The sequence below is a fragment of the Mustela nigripes genome, chromosome 7, assembly GCF_022355385.1.
Source record: "Mustela nigripes isolate SB6536 chromosome 7, MUSNIG.SB6536, whole genome shotgun sequence".
In the NCBI taxonomy this organism is placed as follows: domain Eukaryota; kingdom Metazoa; phylum Chordata; class Mammalia; order Carnivora; family Mustelidae; genus Mustela; species Mustela nigripes.
The window spans coordinates 129,583,035-129,605,959 of record NC_081563.1 but is presented as its reverse complement, the minus strand read 5'-3'; the positions used below and the strand labels follow the sequence as shown (position 1 = coordinate 129,605,959).

Sequence of the window (22,925 nt, the reverse complement as noted above, 5' to 3'; positions counted from 1 at the left end):
CTAGCCAAAAAAGGGGGGGAGACAGAGATGATAAAATACTCTTTAGAGTGATCATAAAGCTTTTTTAAAAAGGTGACCCATAACTTAATTTTCCTTAAAGTTCGCCCACCATTAGACTTGATTTGTTACTGTCCGAGGGGATCACAAAAGGAAGGGGAATCAGAGTTCATAAGTAACAGAAAATAATAAGTAAAAATAGCTAAAGAAATTTGATTAACTCCTATAACTGAAAAGCTGAGAGGAGGTGGTTGTGTCTTAAGGTTCGGCAAGACTCAGGGGTCATTTGTGAGAATGGGGTGGGCACTGCACAGACAAGTGTGCACGAGGGCTGGGCAGGGGAAAATACTATCCACTGAACGCTTATCACACGCCAGACTCCACGGAGCTCCGTGCATTGAACCTGAGAGGTGAACACAATTTGCACAGGTGGACACTGAGACACTGGGGTCATGGAACAGGCCAAGGTCACACAGCTGATAGGTGGCAGGGCTGGGACCAGAGCCTTAATTTGCCCTCGGGCCCTTCTACTTTAACACTGGCCTATAGCCCCAGCGGAGGGATGGAGGTGAGGTGGCAGGTGGCGAGTGAGAAATGTGTCCCTGGCAAGAAAATAGCTACAGGCAGGACGGGAAAGAGCAGCTGACACTGAGGACTGGGATGCCCTGGGGACCTGAGGCCCAGAGAGCAGCTGCTGCTCACATCAGCTGATTAAAGAGGAACCAGAAATCCAGATTTTTTTTAAAAGGCTGGCTCCATTTTTTAAACAGATGGTAGGCAAAATAAAACAGGTGTACGGGCCCGACTTCTGCCCTCAGCTTCCCAGCCGGTGCGGAGAGGGCCCGCTTTTCGGTGGATTTGTGCTGCTACCTGGTGGTGGCGTGGAGCAGGTAGCAAGCAGTGCGGTATTTCCAGCTGGGCTGGGAAGGTCATGCAACTCCCCTCTGTGCTGGCTTCTTGCTAGAGAGGGTCTGGGCAGGGCTCCTATCTCCAACTTTAACTCCACCCCCTTGATAAACCTAAAAATCTCAAGCTACCCTCTAAATTTTTTTTAAGTATTTTATTTATTTGAGAGAAAGGGTGAGCAGGTGGAGGGGCAGAGGGAGAGAGAATCTCAAGCAGATTCTGCACTGAGCGCAGAGCCCAACAGTGGGGCTCCATCTCATGACTCTGAAATCATGACCTGAGCCAAAAAAAAAAAAAAAAGAGTTGGGACGCTAAACCGACTGAGCCGCCCAGGCGCCCCAAATATTTTTTAATAGGTAATGTCTGCATTGTCTGCATAAGATACAGAATAAGAATCAATACAGAAGGATCTAGAGCAGGGGTCGGCTGATAGCTCCAGGGACCCAGATCTGGTCCACCTGTCATTCTATGGCCCCATAAGCATTTTTTTAAGTGGTTGGAGGGGAAGAGGGGTTAAAAAAAAAAAAAAAAGAAAGAGTATCCCCTAACACATAGTTTATTTTTTTTTAAGATTTTATTTATTTATTTGACAGAAATCACAAGTAGATGGAGAGGCAGGCAGAGAGAGAGAGGGAAGCAGGCTCCCCGCTGAGCAGAGAGCCCGATGCGGGACTCGATCCCAGGACCCTGAGATCATGACCTGAGCCAAAGGCTTAACCCACTGAGCCACCCAGGCACCCTAACACATAGTTTAAATTTCAGTGTGTGGTCAAGTTTCCCTGGAATACAGCTTCACCCATTCATTTGCATATTATCTAATACAGAGGCAAAGTTGAGAGACAAATGGCTGTCAAAGCCTAAAATACTATCTGGCCCTTTACAAATAATCATCATCATCAGCAGCAGCAGCAGCAGCAGCAGCATCTAGAGTGAAGAGTAAATTGCTCCCAGTCGAGTTCTCCACACCCTCAGTTTCCAACCCTAGAGGCCATTATTCCAACAAGACCCGTGAGAGTCCCTGGGACAGGCAGAGAGGCACGCCCCGCCCCTGCTTTCACATGATAGGTAGAATATTACACACACAGTTCCACACTTGCCTTTTTTTTTTTTTAAGATTTTATTTATTTATTTGACAGAGAGAAATCACAAGTAGATGGAGAGGCAGTCAGAGAGAGAGAGGAAGGGAAGCAGGCTCCCTGCTGAACAGAGAGCCCGATGCGGGACTCGATCCCAGGACCCTGAGATCATGACCTGAACCAAAGGCAGCAGCTTAACCCACTAAGCCACCCAGGCGCCCCCACACTTGCCTTTTTTTTAATACTGTGTTGTGGAGATAGTGTTCTATCGATTGCTTCCTTCCTCTTTTTGACAGCTGTATAGCATTCCAACTTCAGAATGGACTCTCCTGTTTTAACTCATCTTCTGTTGGACACTGAAGTTGTTTTCAATCTTGGATAATACGAACTGCAGGGGAGAAACTAAGTCTTTGCTGACGAGGGACCGGAGACCTGAGGGGTCAGGTCCTAGGAACCAAACTGGTGGGCCCAGGATGTCTGTGTTCCATTTGGATAGCTCATAGGTTAAACTGCCTTCCAGTTGTCCATCTAAACTCACAACTTTGGAGAGTGCCAGGTTCCCCACACCCTTGCCAGCACGGTGTGTTATCAAGTGTTTTGTGCTTTGCCAATCTGATAGGTGGTTTTAATTTGCATTTCTCTTACTCTATTTCACTGAATCTAAGCTATCATTGATTGTAAGATGCATCCTGATTCCAGAGATGTTTGAATGCAAAAATGTGCATCTTAGAATCACTGAAATGCAATGGGTTAAGTAAGATCAAGTATCTTACCTCATGTCCTTACTCTGTACATGTCCTTTTCCTATTTTGCTTGGGAAGCAGGGTAGTAGTGGTTAAGAGCTTAGGGTTCAAACCCCGGCTCTGCCGCTTTTAAGATTGTGACCTTGGCCAAGTTACTAAACCTCTCTGTGTCTCTGTTTCCTCATCTATAAGTAGTAATGATGGTACTGAATGCATAGGGTAGTTGTGAAGATTAAATTAATTAATATATGCAAAACCCTATGTTCCTGGAACATAGTATGTGTTTGCTATGATTAACATCTTTTTTTTTTTAAGATTTTATTTATTTATTTATTTGCCAGAGAGAGATCACAAGTAGGCAGAGAGGCAGGCACAGAGAGAGGGGGAAGCAGGCTCCCTGCCAAGCAGAGAGCCCAATTCAGGACTGGATCCCAGGACTCTGAGACCATGACCTGAGCCAAAGGCAGAGGCTTAACCCACTGAGCCATCCGGGCACCCCAATTAACATCTTTCTTTTGGAGTGTTTATGTTTTTTTCACCATGAGTTGCAAGGGCTCTTGATAATTTAGGGAAACTCAGCCTTTGGTTCCACCCACCCTGCCATCCCAGACCTCTGGTTCTTATTTATTTTTCCCTGATCACAAAAGTAACAGATGATATAAAATTCAGACAGTACAAAATAAAGTGTATAGGAAGAAAGTCAATAGAAACAATTCAGATGTCCATCAAGAGAGGAATAAATGGGTTGCACAATGATCCCCTACCCTACCCACTCCCATCCCTTTTGGGCTGTAGACTTCAGCAACTCCATCAAATGTTAGATAAAACATCTTAATGCTATACTTCAGACACAGTCCAGAGGGACATAATTCCATATATGTGCCATGAAATGCCATTAGCAAATGTGTCTCCCACATCCCATCAACCACAGACACCCTCCCCAGGCATCTGACTCTCCATCTTCTGGATGTCCATGACCTTTCTTCCTCTGTCAACAATTTGTCCCCTTTACTTTCTGTAGTTTGTATTATAAATGCTATAGCAGGAGGTTGGGGGTTTTTCTTACCTATAAATTGGAAATATAAACATAAAATGTATACAATGTTACTGACAAGCTTGCTACTCAAAGTGTGATCTGTGCATTCCCTAGGTACGTTAGAAATCTCAGCACAAACCTCACCCCCAAACACACAATCAGAATCTGCATTTTAACAAGATTACTAGTGATCTGTGTGCACAGTCGAGTTTGAGGACTATTGCTCTAAAAAAAATAATACTGTTGGTTTTATAAAAAACGTATTGCATTTTTTTTTTACACATTTTGAATGTACTACTTATGTGTTTCACATCACAGAGATTCCCAAACTGCCCAGATGTTTCCCCACCTTGTTGAGAAGAGTCTTTGAATGAACACTGTGGACAGTCTGCGTCTGTGACTCTTCACTGGGCACTGTGCCAGCTATTAGGTATGCTTTTGACTGTAGGTAACAAAAACCCACCTCTAAGAGCAGCTGAAGCAATAAAGACTTATCTCATGTCTTAAGAAACTTGTAAGTTGGGGTGCCTAGCTGGGTCAATAGAAGAGCAATTGACTCTTTTGGTCTCCTGGTTTTGAGTCTGAGCCTCATGTTGGGGGGGAAGGGGAGGGAAGGGAAGGGAAGGTGGAAGGGAAAAAGGGAAGGGAAGAGACAAAAGAAAAGAAAGGAAGGAAGGAAGACAGAAACTGTAGGGAAACAGCCGCAGGATTCCTTCAGCAGCTCAACCACATTATGGGTGGCCCTACCTCCTGACATCTTTCTGTGGACACCTACAGTCTAAGTTTTCTGGCTCAGGACTGCCACAGCTCCAACCATCACAGCCTCCTTCGGAAAGAAGAATGGGGACCAAAAAAGCTTTCTTCTCAGATATTCTCAGGGGAGGGAAACTTTCCAAACACGGCCCCTCTTCAACTCATTGACTAGAAAGAACTAGGTGACAGGCACACCCCTGGACCAATCCCTGGCAAAAAGAAATGGCCGTGCCAGGGACTGGCTCGGATTCACACCTGGAACTGGCCCTTGGGCCTCCTGGACAAAACCAGCTGCCGTGCGCACGCGGTCAACAGCGTGCAACTCTCCCCCTCTCCGGACTCCCCGCCTCCAGTCTTGCTGCTGCCCAATCACTCTTCTCCAGGCAGCCGGGCTGCACTTTGTAAAAATGCAAACCCACCCACGCTTTGCTCAAAACCTCCCAGGCTCCACAGAGGAAAGGGCAGGTGTCCCGGGGTTAAGAGAATTGAATTCCAAACCTTTTACTCCTTCCTTGTTATGTAACCCTGGAAAAGCATTCTCACATTCCCGAGCCTCAATTTCCTCATCTGACAAATAGAGATGACAAAAGCTAACTTTGCAGGGGTCACCGAGGATTAAATCATAAGAAATAAATAATAAGAAGAAAAATAGTAGCTAATACTCAGCGCTCATTCTGTCAAGGCCTTTTGCAAATTCTTTAGTTCCATTAACCATTTCAATCTTCCCAACAATCCAATAAATCAGACTCTTGGCCGCACCAGATGAAGCTACCGGCTCCAGCGCAAGGCGGAGATGGGGCTCAGACACCGGAGGAATCTGGCTCTGGAGACAGGCTGTGACTTCCGAGAGAGGGGTGGAGCCTCTCCGAGGGAGCGTTGGTGCGGAGGACCACAACTCCCGGTAGGCTCCGCGACGCAGCCGAACTACAATACCCAGCATGCCCCCGGCCGTCGGGCTTAGCGAGGTCCTCCGCACGGAATTTTCTCTACTGTCAATTTTGCTTGCCAGAAATTCCCTACGAGAACCAAGGAATCTATCGAGTAAACGTTTACGAGCATCGTGGATAAGTGGCTTGCGTTTTCATCCTTACTCCTCCTGTTAGCTCCGAGTCTGTTTACTCATCTCTACAATGGGGATATCCCTAGAATTTGCTGCATCCAGTTGTGAGGATTAAAAACTGGATATGAGGGTTTGGTAAATATCAGCTGTTTCTAGTGTCCTTCCTCCCTCTATGCTAAAGGGTTTTACAAAAGCGTTTTATCTCTCCAGCAACCCTTTGAGGTGGCTACTATCACTCGTCTTTTCAGGAGGGGGTACAGATGCCAAGAGAGATTCAAATCTCTTGCCTGAAGTCACACAGCAAAAGGAAGGGTGAAAGAGCCCTGGAATCCAGAAAATTTCACTCCAGAGGTGAGTCTTACTTTAGGAGTCCAAATGCTTCCCAGTTGTCACCCTATGCTTTACAACGACCCAAATTCCAGGGCAAATATTTTCTGTGTTTTTCAAAGATAAACTTTGAATTGTGTGATTCACAGATTACCAATGATTCCCTGGTGCCAGTGCTGGGAAGGAGACACATGTGGCACTTGGAGAGTCAATTATAACTAAATTGGATCTGGAGAAATCAGGGAAAGCTTCCCAGAGGGGGTGATGCTGGATCTGAGAACTGAAGAGTGGGAATAGCAGGCAAAAGCCCTGAGGAGGGAGAGGGCATACTGCAGAGGATTTGAAAAGGGTCAGCAAAGGAGAGGTACAGGCAAGTCCCAGAGGTACAGGCTATGCCAAGGACAGGGGAAGGAGGCACTCAGGGTGCAAATTTTAGGAAAGTATTCACTTGCAGAACTGAGGCACAGAACTGAGACCTAAGAATAAGTTTCCTTAAATGAGGCTTAAGTGAAAGCCCTAGCTATCTCAGCGGCCTCACTGGTCATGGCCCTAGGTCCATAGCCTTTGGTTAGGGTGGCTATCCATTCTAGAGTGGTTTGCCCTGAAGAGTCCCCTTGTTCTGGCAAGATTATACTAGGTCTCCTTTCAATCTGATCATTGTCTTTGTTGGATGTTAATTCTATGGCCATGCAACTTGGAGAGTCTGTATTTTATCGAAAGGAAATGGGGAGCCACTGAAAGATTTGACTCAAGGCTGTTTTGAGCAAATTTTGGCTGCCATAGAGAGAAAGGACCATGGGGGCAAGAATAAAGGCTGCTGGGATCACCCAAGTAGGAGACAAGAGCAGCCTACCCTAAGTGGGAGAAATAGATCGAGCTGAGAAATGCTTAGGAGGCGCTACTGTCAGAACAAGGTGATGCACTGGGTGTGCTCGATGAGGGCTTCCCATTTCCTTTTTCCTCTGTACTCAAAGTCCCCATCCTTCCTCTGCCCGTGTTCCACTGTGTGACCTGGAGGTAGTCCCTTCACCTCTCTCAGCTTGTTTCTACATCCGAATCAGCTGTATCAGGGCTTCTTAGACCATTTATGATAAAGGAGCAGTCCCTTCTTGGATTTAACATATATTTGCAAATATGTGTCTGTAAGACCTTTGCACATGCTGGTCCCACTACCTCCTAATCGTGCAGTCTCTCTTGAAATGGGACCACTTTAGGAGGCCCTCCCTGACCACTCCGTTGCCCCTTCCCTGGTTTACTCTCTATCTTATCACAGTCATATTCTTTCCTACTTCTTTGTTAACTAGCTCTCTATCTCCAACTATAATGTAAGCCCGTAAGAGCAGACTTCGTCGATGTATATATATCCATCCCCAGGACCTAGCACAGTATGTGGCATACAGTAGGTCTTAGTATTTCTTTGGATGAACAAATGGATTGATGAATGAATGAATGAATAATGAATGAACGAATGAATGAATGAATGCTTTCCCTGGCATCTTAATGCCCTAGAACAAACCTTCTCTGGCTCGGAAGCATCTGGAGTGGGTTCAAATTCTGACTCAGCCATTTAACAGCTAAGGTTAGATAAATCGCTGAATCTCGCCCCCCCATCTCAGTTTCAATTTTCACATTAATCCCTACCTGGTAGAGATACTGTGAGGATCCAACTAGATAGGAAAATGGCCGAAACGAAACAGGAGATATTTTTTTAATATTTCTTTTCTTCTGTGTCTTTCACAACCGCGTCCTCCCAAGTCTGATCACCCCTGCCTTTCTCATCAAGCACCTCAGTATCTCCTTCGCATCCCAGCCTGGAGGGACGTGAAGATTGCTGGGCCCTTCCGCACGCAAATCATGTTTCCTTCCTCTGAAAAAGCAGGGAAAAAAAAAAAAAACCTTCCCCGCAACGGGTCGCGGGGTCCGCGGAGCGGGCGTCAGCGGCCGCAAGTGCGCACGCGTGCGCGCCTGCGTATAAGGGCCAGGGGACGGGTGGGGGGGTGAAGAAGGGGCCGGCCTTCGAGCGACAGCGACGCAAGATGGCAGCCACCACGGGCTCGGGTGAGCTGGGGAGCCGGGCCGGCTGGCCAAGGGGGCGCGGGCCTGGGCCAGGGACCAAGGACCCTCAAAGGTCCTTGCAGCGGGACCAGGGCTTCTGCGCTGCCTCTGTCTGCTTGGCTCCGCGGTGGCGACCCGGGCGGCCTGAGTGGGGAGGAGGAGCAGGCGGTGGCCGGAAGCACGGGCGGGGGCCGGAGGGTCCTGTGGGCGGCGCGGCGGGGCCCACAGGCTCCCCCGGGCGACGTGAGGGCCCGGTTGAGAGGAAGGACTGGGCCCCAAGGCACTACTGAGGGACCGGAGCTAGCGAGAGGCGAGTCTAGAGGCACTCCTGGGGATACCGAGGCTGGCGGCTCGGGGGAGTTCAAGTGGTCTCTTTGGGGGATGAGAAGGGTCCCCAAAACGCATGGGAGTCCTTTACTGGATGCTAGAGGTCCGAGCCAGGGGGGAGCCTCAGGATGTCCGTTTGGCGGGGACTTCAGAGAACCCCTTAGGATGGATGGGAGAAGAAAACAGGATCTCAAGGGGTGACCGAGGATCCTCCATTGGTTAAGGGGACGGCTTCAGCGTTAGTTTGGGGGATGGGGTTAGCTGAAGAAATCTCTATGCTGATTGGAAAGGGGGCGTCTTGGGTGGCTGTTTTGGGGGAAGAGGGATTAAGGGCATCTCTGCAGGGTAAGTGAGAAGGGAAAAAACGTTCTCTTAGATTCCAAGAGGAAATGACCTCGTCATTATCAGGCTTTTATTTGAATAAACATGTTGGGTTTTAGGAGGCAAGCTCTGAGTGGAGCAGTAGTGGAAGCTTTCGATATTAGGTGAAGAACAGGTGAGCTAGGAGCCCTGAAGGGGTCTGTCTGGAGTGGGAGGGTCAACTGATAGAAGCTCCCAGGAAGTGAGTGAGAGTGGGAAAAAGTCCTGTTTCAGAGATTTTTCTTTTACAGGAGAAAAATCTCCTCTGTTGGATGAAGGAAGCATAGCCTAAAGTGTCTGTTTTAAGGAGATTGTCACTCCCTAGCATTCCTTTGGATGTTGGTAAAAGATATGTGGGTTCAGCTCAGAAGATCCACCTCGAGTGGATGGGCATGGGGAGAGGAACAAATGAAATGAGAACTCTGGATGACTTTGGGGCAGGAAGGGTGAGCAAACCCCCATCTTCAGGATGCGGAAGAGGGAATAAGGGAGCTATACTTTGGGAGAGGGAAGTTCTTCCAGTCCCTTGTAGGTTAAGGGAAGCAGCATTTTTGTTTGAAACTTGATTCCCTTACTGCACTCCTAAGATGGGCCAGAGGATCAAATCCTGAAGGGTCTGTTTCAAGAGTTAATACATCACAAATGGGCATCAGGGGATGAACTTAGATGGCCTTCTTGAGGGGGCTGGGGTAAAGATGGGCTGGGGGAGATCCCCTGGAGGGGCTGATAAGGCAAGAGAGATTCTGGAAGTGCAAGTTTTGGGGAAAGACTGAGTGTCCTCCTTACGGCGAGGAGGCTGAACCCTGAGGTACCTTGCAGTGATGTTGGCCATGGAGGTCCTCACAGGGTGACGATGGGTGACCGCTGATGAAGGAAGCAAACAGGGCCACCAGCCTAGGTGCTGAAATCCTCTGGCTGGTTAAGGCCACAGCATCAGCACTGTTAGGAGAGGCTTGGTGACCTAAAGGGAACAGAGTGAAGGGAGTCCCATCTTTCCAGGATGTTGCTCCCGCCTTATCCCAAGGAGCCAGCCCTGTCTGTTAGAGTGGCAGTAGAATTGGCTGTAGGGGATCAGACTAAAGTGACCTGTCACAAGCAGTGGGGTCCCCTGTGAGGGATAGAGGAGACCACATATCCTTTTCCTAGATTTTGGTTTTAGCCAGAATAGTGCTGAGTCAATTCATGTTTTAAGATACTGACCCAGAGGAGAGAGGCTGAGTCAGGCCAGACTGCTGTGGGAAACTTCTCACCATAATAGCACCCCTGCCAGGTTGCTGTGAAGTGGGGGTACAGTGTGCCTGTGGCAGCCAGCATTATGGTCATATTGCAACTCAGCCCTGTTTGCAGTCACTTGAGATTGGCTGCCTACAATCTGTTGTAACAGCTACTTAATTCTAACTTCTTGAAGCCCTGCCAATGGATGAGTGCTTCATAAATGCTAATGTGGTCAGATAAAACACCATCAGCTGCTGTCTTGTGTCAAGAGCACTTGACGTGGTTTAGATAACATAGAACCGGCTTTAAGGTGCTCTCTAAATAGTGGGCTTCCAGAAAGTCCTTTGTTTATTCAACAGATATTTATTGAGGGCCTGTTTTGTCCCATGGTAAATAGTGGACAAGATGGACATAGCCCCTGTCCTTGAGGAGCTTACATTCAAGTCAGTAAGAAAGCCATTAAAGGACTAAATCATTAAGCCAATTTCGGATAGAAACTAGTGCTATGAAGAAATTTGTGTGATGTGATAAAGAGTGTGTGGAGTGGTGATCAGGGAAGGCTTCTCTGAGTAGACGGCATTTGAACTGGTGTCAGTGATGGAAGGAGCCAAACTTGAAGTGTGTATCGTAGGCAGGGGAGGTAGGGTCAGTGAGTGCAAAGGCCTTGTGGCAGGACCAAGCTCAGTGTGTTGAAAGAACAGATTAAAGTCCTTACTGTGCACGAGAGGCATGTTAAGGAGATGAGGTGGGGAGATATGGCTTTGGATTTTATTAAGTGTGAAGGGAAGCCATCAAGTTCGCTGTTATGAAGTAGGCATTCTAAATATTTATTGAATGAATGAGTCTGAAAAATGACAGGGAAATGACAAGGTGCCGGGCTGGCTCAGTTGGTAGAGCCTGCCACACTCAAACTCAGGATTGTGAGTGCGAGCCCTGTGTTGGGCATGAAGCCTACTTAAAAAAAGAGAGAGAGAGAGAAAGAGGGGAGTGAGAGGGTCTGACCTGTGCCCCTGTGTAGTAAAGGAGTGCAGAGTGCCTAGAGTGGCAGCAGAAGGGCCTTAATTGGGTTAAATGGAAATGAATGTTCAAGCCTCTGCTTTCTAACCCTGAGAAGTCTTTCAGGTTGGTCAGGGACCCTGAAGTCTTTCTTAGTCGGGTTTAGAACAAACCACTTTCTTAATCTGTGCCCCTAGTTGCCAGGAAATAGCTCTGAAGTCTGAATTCCTGTAAAGGGTTGGCCTTCGTTGTTGTTGGGGGTTTTTGTTGTTGTTGTTGTTTTTAAATGGTCACTACTTTCAACACTTGGGTTCTGCAGTGCATGAACTCTGCATAGATCCCTAGAGAGTGGACTGTGAGAAGCCCACGAGAATCCATCAGGATGCTGGTGCTGTGATGGGTAACTTCCTCCCGCCTTGGCCAGGATTGCAGGACCTCAAGCCCTTGGTTGCCAGGCCCTTCCCCTCTCCCAGCACCCCACAGGCTTCCCTGACAGTTGCCAGAGACCTGAGTGCCAGAAGAAGCAGCCCTGGCTGGGCCTGACTTTAAATTTGCATTCACTGGAGTGGCCTCGTGTCCACATTCGGCAGGTGCGAATGGAACCTGCCGCAGTGGAGGTTCAGCCGTTTTCCATTCCATTCAAGGGTGTTCCCGAGAGCTGGAGACCGGTGATGAGAACCTATAGTCTGAGAAGTTGGTCTTGTTCCTGTGTGTCTCCCCATGTGAGTGTCTTGTGCTGATTGTAGCCAGCTGCCTTGTGTACAACGGCGGGAGCTCCGTGCCGGAGAGCTGCCTCCTGCTCAGTGCTCAGCTAGAGCCGCGGGCTCTAGGGACGGAGTCGGACCATACCACCTGTTGCCCTCTTCAGGGGTTCCTGAGGTTCATTTTGATGATTTTGATTTTCCCCTTCGTGGTAGCTTTCAAACCATGCTTTTCACTCCACCGCATTCTCTTTCTCCCACCCTTGTCTCTCACCTGAATTGTAGCCACAGTACTTTGATAAAAGTGGAATACAAAATGTAAAGTCAGGAATGCTCTGTTTGATTCTGAAAGGCCCCAGTGAAGTACAGAGCAGTGTATTTGGTGAAGTAAACACTGAAGTTTCCCGGTAATTTCACTGACCTGTTACGTCATCTCGTCCAACTCCCCACAACCCAGTGAGCTAACCAGAGTCAGTTTTGTCCCCACAGTATTACTGAGGGAGATGGGTGGCTGAGTGGCGGCACTCGGACGAGAGCCCAGGGGGTCTGTCTCCAGCTCCCTCCAGCCTGCTCCAGCGCCTTAGGAAAGAACTGGAAAGGCATGGATTTGGGGGATCGGTTCTTTGTAGGTATTGCAGTGTTTAATCTTGGTGAGAGAAAGGGCTTTAATGAGAGGGGTCTGCCAGCTGTCACAGGGACCCTTTTTATAGCAGCCCTGGCCACTGTTTGTCTCATTCTGGGTAACCTGCTGTCCAGTGATAGTGAAGTCCATTTTTAAGGAAGTCAGTACTCGCTAGGCTTGGGGCCCCTCCTGTCATTGACGGAGTAGGGCCTTATCTTCATTTACGTGCAAGCTGCAAGCTCGTCAGACTTTTTTTTTTTTTTTTTTAAGAGGGTGGAGAAGGGCAGAGAGAGAAAGAATCCTAAGCAGCCTCCACGCCCAGCACAGAGCCTGATGTGGGCCTGATCTCACATCCCGGAGATCACTATCTGAGCTGAAATCAGGAGTTGGAAACCCACCTGACTTGAGCCACCCAGGCACCCCCAGACTTGTTTTTAAAGTGTACTTCTAGGGCCTGCTATGCGCTAGTCAGTGTATTCAACTCAATTCAGCGATCCCGCCCCTCACAGCAGTGCTTGGAGACAGGTACCTGCCGTGAAGGTGAGAAACTGAGACACAGACCTGGTGACTTGTGGAGCTAGGGTGCAGCACAGTTCTGCCCCCCCAGGGCATGTGCTTTCGGCCACGTCATCATCCTTCCAGCCCCCACTGCCTTCTCTCCAGCCAGGCATCTCACCTTCCTTCAGCCTCTGGCAGGTCCGTCGACATTTCCAACTTGGCCAGTTAGTTCTTTCACAGGTGGATAGTCGAGGCGCTTAGATAGGGTCATTTCCTCATCCTCACATCCATCCATCACAAGTCCGGTAGGTAAAACCCAACAAAAGTTGCTAAATCCTCCTTTGCATCTCCACTAGTTTCATTCCTGAAACTAGACCAGAACCATCTCTCTGAAAGACCGCAGAAGCCAGCTTCCAGTCTTACCCTTTTCCAGTTCGTTCTCTAGAGGAAGCACAATGATGTTTTGCAGACTGAAAACAGAAACTGCCCCCCCCCCCCCACTGCAGAAAGCCCTCAGAATCAAATCTCCTTGCACTTTGAATCAGATCATTCTCTTCTCTTGGGGCCCTGAAGGCCCTCTGGGGCCCGCCCCCTGACCTCGCGTGGTATCTCGCACACCTCTGCTCCTGCTCTAACCCCTTTGGGAATGATCTGCCTGCCGTTCTTCAGGTCTCTGCTCTGCAGAAGGGACATCCCTGACCACCCCATTCAATATAGTCTTCTCAGTCATTATCACATCTCTTTTCTGTTCTCTTCTAAAGCACTCGCCTTATCTGAAGCTTTCTTATTTGCTCTCTTGCATATTTTCTGTGCTTTTCCACAAGGGCGGGATTTTTTTTTTTTTTAAAGATTTTATTTATTTGTTTGAGAGAGAGACAGTGAGAGACAACATGAGCGAGGAGAAGGTCAGAGGGAGACGCAGACTCCCCATGGAGCTGGGAGCCCGATGCGGGACTCGATCCCGGGACTCCAGGATCATGACCTGAGCTGAAGGCAGTCGCTCAACCAACTGAGCCACCCAGGCGCCCGAGGGCGGGATTTTTTCCTGTTCTCCACTACTGTGTCGTAGCACCCAGCACAGTCCCTGACCTGCTCTGTAAATATCTGTTGACTTTTGCAATGAATTAATCCAAGGTCTCATCTTGATGTAGCCAAATATATAAATTTGACATATTTGGAGAAACAATGTATCTGATAAGGCAGAAGCAAGAGTGACTCTTCAGCCTTTCCAATAGGAAAGCTCTTGTCCTGACTAGTTGGTATTTCTAGAGGGACTTTAGCTAGACTTAACTCTGTCCTCTTCTTCCCTAACTGTCCTATACCAGTTCCCACATTTTATTCTTTGCTTCTGCCCCTGTCAGAGAAAATCTGGTCCTTGTCCTTGGTCACCCTAGTATCTGAGAAACCCAACATCTCACATTTTGTCACCAGCTCTTTGTTGTCCCATCGTCTGGGCTGTAGAGACAGATTGCCACTCTTCCCCTAGATCAGCAGCTCCTAAGCTAGTGTCTGAATCTCTAGGATTGCTTGCTCAGTCACTGGGTTTCACCCTTAGGGTTCCAGGGTCTGTAGTTCTGTAGTGTGTTGTGGTGTTCTGGGATGGGGCATGTGAATTTACATTTCTAGTAAGTTTAGGCTGCAAGTGTGGGGACCATACTTGGAGGATGATTGCTGTAGAGGAGAGAACAATTCTGCTTCTCTGGGCAGGTACTAACTATGCAGCCAGACTGCCTTTGGCAGTTGCTCCGGAATAAAAGTTACCTGCCCCTGACTTTATGGCTACTTTTCAGAAACATTGAAGCTGATGTATCACCTCCAGGCCTCCTTATTTTCCAAAACAGGAGTAGCACCAGACTCCTGGTTCACAGTCTTCCTTAAAAAGGGCAACCAGACCAGTTTTAACTGGCAACTTTCTTTTCAGGAGAAAACCTGTGAGGCTCAGCTGGGCCAGGGTTTTCCAGGATGGGGTGCTATGGGAGCTGCTGCTTTGTGGCTGTGACTTTCCCAAAAGGTGTTGTAAAGGGCTTCACATCCATTTTGTACCACAAATACTTTACTGTGTTGCTGTGTCTCCAATGACTGCATTAAATGTTTTACTATGACATGGTGTAAAACCCTATCAAATATTCATGCTTTTTTACCTGGTTGTCACATTTTCTTTGCAATATCCTGCAGCTGCTGACTTTTCAGCTTATACTTAGCCAGGAAAATAACTGGCTGACTCTTTGCTGACACAGATCCAGGAAAAATCTGGAAAGAATTCTGAAGTTACACAGGATGAATATTTTCTTTAAAAAAAATCATGGACTACTGGGATATCTTAGCACCTTGGTGAAGTTATCTTAACATTTCCATTGTTAAATTTTTAATAGTTTACCAAGATTAACAGGAGTTCATTTCTGCATCCTCTGTATTGTCCCTTGAAGCTGCTTCTCTAGCTGACTTTGGTGTAAGATTCACACACAAATATTGAGGTTGATTCAGTGGATTAAAGTGCCATAGGAACTAAACATACAAGGAGTATTCTTAAGTTTTTCTGACCTACTACGCCTCTGTTCTTTGGCATGTGTGGATTTAATTTTTAAGTATATTTATGGAGATATTTTGTTAAAATTAATGTATCATCATTTTAAGCTTATACTCTCCATTCAGGGTGGGATGAAGTTCTAACCTGTAACTGATACGAGGTCTATAGGATTTCTGAACCCCAGTAATACATATTTTTTTAAAGATTTTGTTTTTAAGTAATGCTGCACCCTATGTGAGGCTCTTATTTGTCACCCCAAGGTTAAGAGTCACACAGTCCTCCTACTGAGCCAGCCCCAGGCACCCCGGAGCTCCACCAGTATTTGGATTTGTGTCCCTAGATAGCCCCTGAAGTTCTAGCACTAAGGTTGTCAGACCATGTAGAGTTAAATGCACTTGCTTTGTAGAAAATACTGATGTATTAACTTTGTATACAGTTTCTAAACAGTGTAGAATATCCTTTCATATATATTTTATGAAACAAAGGTCATCTTGTAGTGAAGAATCCTTTGGCTTGTGTGATTTGGGTAAAAAAAAACAAAAACACAGTTTTCCGTCATTTTAAAAAATGTAGATTTCCCTAAAAGTCTCTATCATACTTGACTAAAAAATAAACTTAGTTATCAATTTTTAATGATTTAAAAATAAAAGACATTAGGTTTCTCAGTTACATGGTATCAGTGTTCAGTGTTTTGGCCACAGTAGACCTTGTTAGAGTTTACAGTAGAAAAGGAAGAGCTAGTGCTGTGTCTCCTGACAGGAAACATTTATTGAGCGCCATTGTATACCAGGTAACACACCAGATTCTGGGGAGGCAGGACTGAATGAGTCACAGCTCTAGCTCAAGAAGCTCTGAGAGTGAGTCAGACAATAAAAATGAAAGAAAATAAAATGTAAAGAAAAAAGAAAAGGTCCAGCACAGACATTGCGTGAGGGTAATTGGATGTGGGGGAGGAGCGCTCCAAGAAGACCTTTGCCTGGCTTCTAAATTAAGATTTCTGCTTCTTCCCAAGATCATTCAGAATTCAGTGTATAACTTTCCTTCGGCTATTTAATCCATACTTATCATCTTTCTAACATAATGGCTTTCTTTTAATAGTGCTATGAATGTTTCCATGCTGTATTTTCAGAAATAAACCAGAGTTAGAATTCTGTGACATGGAGCATTATTCATTCCGAAATAAGATCCCTCGCTGACCCCCAGCCACCCCTTCATTTAGTCGGCAAGCACTTGAGCACAGAGGCTGGCAAAGCGCTCCTTGCGGGGCTGAAGGTTTGGCAGTGAACAGAAGAGACGGAGTTTCACTCTCACGGAGCTTATTTATGTTCAGATGAGAGAGACAGTAGACAAGTAATAATTAGAGATGAACGTATTAAAAATGTCAAGTGGTAGCCAGTGCGGTGAAGAAAAGCAAAGCAAGATAAGGGAATGGGAAGTCCAGCCTTAGTGAGGAGTAAGAGAACCACCTCACCGGCCATCCCGAGAATCCCAGGGGAGGCAGAAAGTGAAGTTGCCAGTTCGTGTGGGAACTGAACGAAGGTGGGTACGGCCAAAGGAGGACCAGGAGCCAGGGCGCGGGTGGCAGGAAAGGCTAGAGACACGGGTGGTGCTCCAGTGTGTGCTGGGTCGGCCAGTGGAGGGCTGGGTGAGTGACAGGAGCAAACTTACTTTAAAAAGCTCACCGCGGAGACGAGACTGTAGGTATAGGCCAATAGGCTGGGCACCAGTTAGGACGCTGAGGGGGCACGGACTACAGGGACCACAGTGGACATGGCAAAGATGACCAGATTTGGAATATATTTGGAAATGGACTGAGTATGGGGGGTGAGGGAAAGATTTCTCATCTTGACCCCAGGGTACTTGACCAGAGCAATCCGGTAAATGTTTATGCCATATATACTGAGATAGAGGAGTGGGTGGTTTGGGGAGATTTTTTTTTTTTTTTTTTTTTTGGAAGGAATACAAGGTTCTGTTTGGAAGTGTTTTAGGTTGTAGACATCTAACCTTCCTTCGTTTGGGTGAAATAGCCTGGGGATGGGGGAATGGAAGAGAAAGAGGCCAGGCAGTCAGTATGTGGAGGTTGGAGAGGTGAGCCGAAGGAGTCAGTGAGCTAGAAAGAGAATCTGAAGCTCAGGGAAGCCCCTGAAATCGCCACTGGAGCGCTAGGAAGTGGGAATTGGGGCTGAAAATCTGCCCCAGGTTTTGCTAGAGGGTCCCCTTGTGCCCCTGACCAGAGCAGTTTTGGCGAGTGACTAGACAGAAAGGATGATTAGGACAGGTGCAGGTAAGGTGCAGAACGGCAGACGAGAAAAAACCCTTAGAGGTTTTTTGCTAAGAAGGAACAAAGAAGTGAGATGGTAGCTGGGGAGAGTCTGGGATCGGGCGAGAGGTTGGGGGTTTGATTTTATGACGGATGATACAATGGGCTAATAATGAAAGGGATGCGATAGAAAAGTTACTCTGCCGGGAATTCCACACAGCACTTTATGGGTTTTATCTCGTCAGTTCTTCTTGCCACCCATAGCGTCAGGGAGTGATGGCATCCCTGCTTCCCTGAGCCTCGAGGTAGCTGCTAGAGTCACACAGCTAGATTGCCAGGAGACTGTGGAGCGGAAACTTGATTCCCAGGTCTTGCTCTTAATCCTTTGTGGAGAGATTATAGAATTTTCTCTAGCATGCACGCTGATTGTTTTGTGTGGGAGATAACTTAGCCATTGCTCTGACGAGCGTTTAAAAATTGGAATGATAACGGGGCACCTGGCTGGCTCAGCCAGTACAGTGCGCAGCTCGTGATCTTGGGTTTGCGAGTTCAAGCCTTAACATTGGGTGTAGAGATTATTTAAAAATCGAATCTTTCAAAATAAATAATAGAATGCTAGCCCAGGTGGGTATCCTCATGATTGTGTGTTTGTGACATGTAAAGATCATTATTCCATACAAGGAAGCATGGGTGACCTTGTGCTGTTTCTTGGGGGGGGGGGGGGGGGGAGGGAGGGAGAGAGAGAGAGAGAGAGAGAGAGGGAATCTTAAGCAGGCTCCACGAGAGTCAGACACTTAACTGATGGAGCCACTCAGGCACCTCTGTGCTTATTTTTTTATAAAATGGAGTTTGCATACCTTTTTATCCTCTCCCCCTACCTCCAATTTAGGATTTTTCAACAAATACTCAACGGTAAGCCTGCTGTGTACAGGCCAGCAGTTTTTTTTTCTCACATTGTAAGAATGGGAACCACTGCCACAGTCATGCAAATTGATATGTGCTGCCTTAAGTCTCCTTAACATTCCTTTTGGGGGGGAGGGTGGACAGAGAGCAGGAATGTGTACAAGCAGAGGGAATCTCAGGCAGAGGGAGAGGGAGAAGCAGGTTCCCCACAGAGCAGGGACCCTGACGTGGGGCTCAATCCCAGGATCCTGGGATCATGACCTGAGCCGAAGGCAGATACTTAACCAACTAAGCCAGGTGCCCCTCTTAATGTTCCTTCAGTTTCCCACCGCCTGGCACCTTGATAAGATGTTCTGCCATAATACTTGCTCTAAGCAGATGCTTCTGGCTGTGCATCCTGAGACGTCGCTGGTTGCGTGCTCCTAAGCTGGCCTCTCCTCCTTCCCTGCCCAGCCTGGGCATTACGCAAGATATTCACCTTATCTCTTGGCCTACTTGGAGCATAGAGACCCTGGCGATAAAGTCTGGTCCCTCTTGGTAGCAAGGCCCCACCTCCAGCTTTCATCAAATTCAGAGGGGTCTTGGACCCTCTCATTGCCTTGTGATAGGCTGTGTTTCTGTCATTCAGTTCTGATACTGTTCTGTTTTATTGAGCTTTGTATGTGTATACCTTTTTGGCATGTGTATTTTGTTTTCATAGTGAGACTTTATACTTTATTGAGCTGTGAGACTTCTGTTTTTATTTCTTTCATAGCCCTTCGAAGGTCTAGCATGGTATTGGATAAGTGTTGGGTATTCTTGCACAGAAAGAAGTTGTAAACGATTATGTTACTGACAAATTTATAGGAAAATTTTGACAAGCAGGTAAAAAGCCTAGCAAACTTTTTTTTCTTTTAAAGATTTTATTTATTTACTTGAGAGAGAGAGAACAAGCGGAGGGGAGAGGGAGAAGTCATCTCCCCACTGAGCAGGGAGCCTGAATTAGGACTCAGTCCCAGGATCCTGGGATCACAACCTGAGCCAAAGGCAGACGCTTAACTGACTAGCCGCCCAGGCGGTCACCCCTCCTAGCAAACTTTATTTGCAGGTCTGAAACGTGTGGATTTTTTTGCTTAGAAGTGTGGAGTGAGCTCAGTTTTACACACATTAAACATGGTTAACCCCAGAATGGTGCCTTACCAAATAGAGTTCAGTAAACCACTTAACTAGGTGTTCATTAGCCACTCCTGTGTAAATATCAGAAAAAAATGAATGAACTGCTCCATAATTTTATAATCCCTGATTTCTGCTAGCTGTTCTTATTCTCCAAAACTGCTTTTAGTCAGTTTTTGAGTGAAAATAAAAGTTTATGTCTTAGTAAAAATGAATTCAGAGTGACAGTTCCCTTTTAAAGCTGTTGAGTTTGTGGACTTAAATTCTTCAGTATTTAGCTAAATAAAGGTGAACAGAGTACTTAGCCACCCCATGCCAGATTAGCATAGTGTTTATCAATCTTACCCTTCTGACAAAAAAGTTTTTAAGAACTCTCTGAGCTAAATCTAGGATGTTAGGGATCAAAGAGATTCTTGAGAACAATTAGGTGTCCCCACATATAGTGATGGTTCATAAGCAGAACTTGACCCACAAATACTTGGTCAGACCAGAGGAGTGACTGTCGCCTTTATTTATTTATTTATTTATTTATTTAGATTTTGTTTATTTATTTGACAGAGAGAGAGATCACAAGCAGGCAGGGGGGTGGGGGGAGCAGGCTCCCCACCAAACAGAGAGCTTGATGCGGGGCTCGATCCCAGGACCCCGAGATCATGACCTGAGCCAAAGGCAGAGGCTTAGCCCACTGAGCCACCCAGGCACCCCTGACTGTCCCCTTTGAATAGGACATATATTCTCCAGCTTACCTCGGTTCTTAACACTCCCTGTTTTAAGCCAGACATTAAAGAAAATTTGTAAAGCTATCCTACTCTTCTCACTAATTTTCTTTTGTTCTTTGGAAACTAGTTATCTCGTAAGATAGGTTATTTATCTGAACACATGATGATTTGTTGTAGTTAGTTTTATTTTTTTTAATATTTATTTCTTTTTATTTTTTTAAGATTTTATTTATTTATTTGACACAAAGAGAAAGATCCTAAGTAGGCAGAGAGGCAGAGAGAGAAGGAAACGGGCTCCCTGCTGAGCAGAGAGCCCAATGCAGGGCTCGATCCCAGAACCCTGAGACCATGACCTGAGCTGAAGGCAGAGGCTTAACCCCCTGAGCCACCCAAAACTTGAGAACTGCTGTTCAAATGGAATGAATGCTTATTGTAATTAATCAGTATATTGTTCAATTATTCCAATATTTATATATATGTTCCAACTCCCACTTGGAATGTTTTTGGACAACCTAATAGATAATTAGCCATTCCAGAGTTTTTTGATTTTTTCAACTTTTTTTTTCTTTAAGTAGGCTCCATGCCCAGCATGGGGCCCAACACTGGACTTGAACTCATGACCCTGAGATCAGACCTGAGCTGAGATCAAGTTGGATGCTTAACCACCCACGCACCCCTTAAACTTTTTCTGAATCCTCTTTTATAACTTGAATCAAATTTAATGATGCTGTAATGTCAGTACTGCGAGAACTGTGCGTTTCTCTGTCCTGTGTGGTGCTCTGCAGTTGTTCCAGATGCGAACCCAAGATAAGTGGAACCCTTTATTTCATTGGTTCAGTTGTGTACATGGGCTTTAACTGAATGTCTGATCCGGTAGAAATGACTGTTGGAAGTACAGAATTAAATAGTAGAATATTTTTTCCCTATTTCACAAGTAGAAATCAAACATCAGAAGAATATAACTTGAATTTACTATTTGAAACTAATACAATGAGCTTGTGATCATTGGATTAGGAGTCCCTTATCAGATCTGCTTGTTAATGAAGAGGTAATATTTCCAGCCTCAACATTTTACTTAAGTTTACAAGAGAGGTAGTCTTATCAGGAATAGTTAATCCAGCCTGATTTAGATAACTGACACAAGAAGGCACATTTTTCATCTTTCCAAAAAGAGCAGCTTGAAATAGAAGTCACACACACAGCTTCTGTTCCGAGGGCTCAGTTATGGTAACTGTTGTACTTTGCCATTATGCATTTGTCTTGAACAGGTTTTAAAAATATTAAAAAATACGGACTACTTACTTAAAACTAGTCACTTAAAAAACCATTAAGTCAGATTCCTATTCATATGAATGAGGGCCTGAGAAGGTAAGGGAGCTTGATAGGTATCTGGGGGAAGCGTGTTCCAGGCAGAGGGAACAGTCAGTGTGAAAACCCAGACATAGGACCTTGTTTGAGTATAGTTGGCATATTTCCTAAGTGTTTTGTTTTGCACGTAATGAGATCGTGGTAAAAGAAATCAGAAAATACAGAAAAGGTAGGGGACGGGGATTAAAGAGTACACTTATCATGATGAAAAAAATAAAATGATTTTAAAAAGAAAACACAGGAAAGGGGTTGGAATCACCCATTATCCTTGCACCTAGAGATAACCATTGTTACCTTCTCGGTCTCTAACCTTTTCAGCTTTGTTAAGCTGCTTAAAATGTCACCTAGCATCTGCCTTAGTTTCCTAGGGCTGCCGTAACAGTACCACACACTGGGTGGCTTACACAACAGGAATTTATGTGCTCATGGCTCTGGAGGCTAGAAGTCCAAGCTCAAGGTGTCAACAGGTTTATTTCTTCTGAGGCCTCTTCCTTCGCTTGCAGAGGGCTGCCCTCCTCCTGTGTCCTCACACTCTGTCTCCGTGCACTCTTGCTTCCATTGTTTCTTTGTCTGAATCTCCTCTTATAAGGACACCAGTCAGATTGGATTAGGGCTCATCCTAATGGACTCATTTTAGTTTTCATTTATGTGTGTGTATTGTTTTGTTTTGTTTTAGAAAGTATACGCATGGGGTTGGGGTTGGGGGGGTTGGTCAGAGGGAGAGAGAATCCCAAACAAGCTCCCTACCCAGGGAGCCCGACATAGGAGGAGCCCGACGTAGCGCTTGATCCCAGGACCCCAAGATCAGGACCCAAGCCAAAATTAAGAGTCAGACAGTCAACCAACTGAGCCACTCAGGAGCCCCTTTTGTTTATATATTTTTAAGAGATTTTAAAAATACATATGTGTGTGTGTGTGTGTGTGTTTAAGTAAACTGCGCCTCCTACATGGAGCTCAAAATCACAACCCCAAGATCAAGAGTCACATGCTCTACCTTCTGAGCCAACCAGGTGCCCCCAATGGTCTCATTTTAACTTAATCACATCTTTAAAGGCCTTATTTCCAAATACTGTCACATTCTGAGGTGATAGCAGTTAGGGCTTCAGCATATGAATGGGCAGGGACACAATTCACCTGTTAGACCATCTGACATTTATCAGTCTTCCTCTCCGGAGGATGATGGTGTCCCTTCGGTACTCATGGTACTCATTTTATACATTAACCAGTGGTAATAGCCGTAGCTCCACACAGTGATGCCCCTCCCTGCTCCGCTGCCCAGGCAAATTACTTAGGATTAGTAAAGATTCAGAGTTAACTCTCTGGA

The 22,925-nt window shown here is 46.2% G+C and overlaps 1 protein-coding gene across 1 annotated transcript in view; it reads left to right on the top strand.

The window, feature by feature from the left end:
• The first annotated feature begins 7,887 nt into the window (after nucleotides 1-7,887).
• The window catches only part of UBE2V1 (ubiquitin conjugating enzyme E2 V1), a 29,717-nt gene continuing 14,679 nt past the window's right edge, over nucleotides 7,888-22,925 (top strand). Inside the window, exon 1 of the mRNA XM_059407219.1 lies at nucleotides 7,888-7,956. Within this exon, the coding sequence (XP_059263202.1) occupies nucleotides 7,935-7,956 (22 nt within the window). The 5' untranslated portion in view covers nucleotides 7,888-7,934. The remainder of the gene's footprint in view (nucleotides 7,957-22,925) is intronic.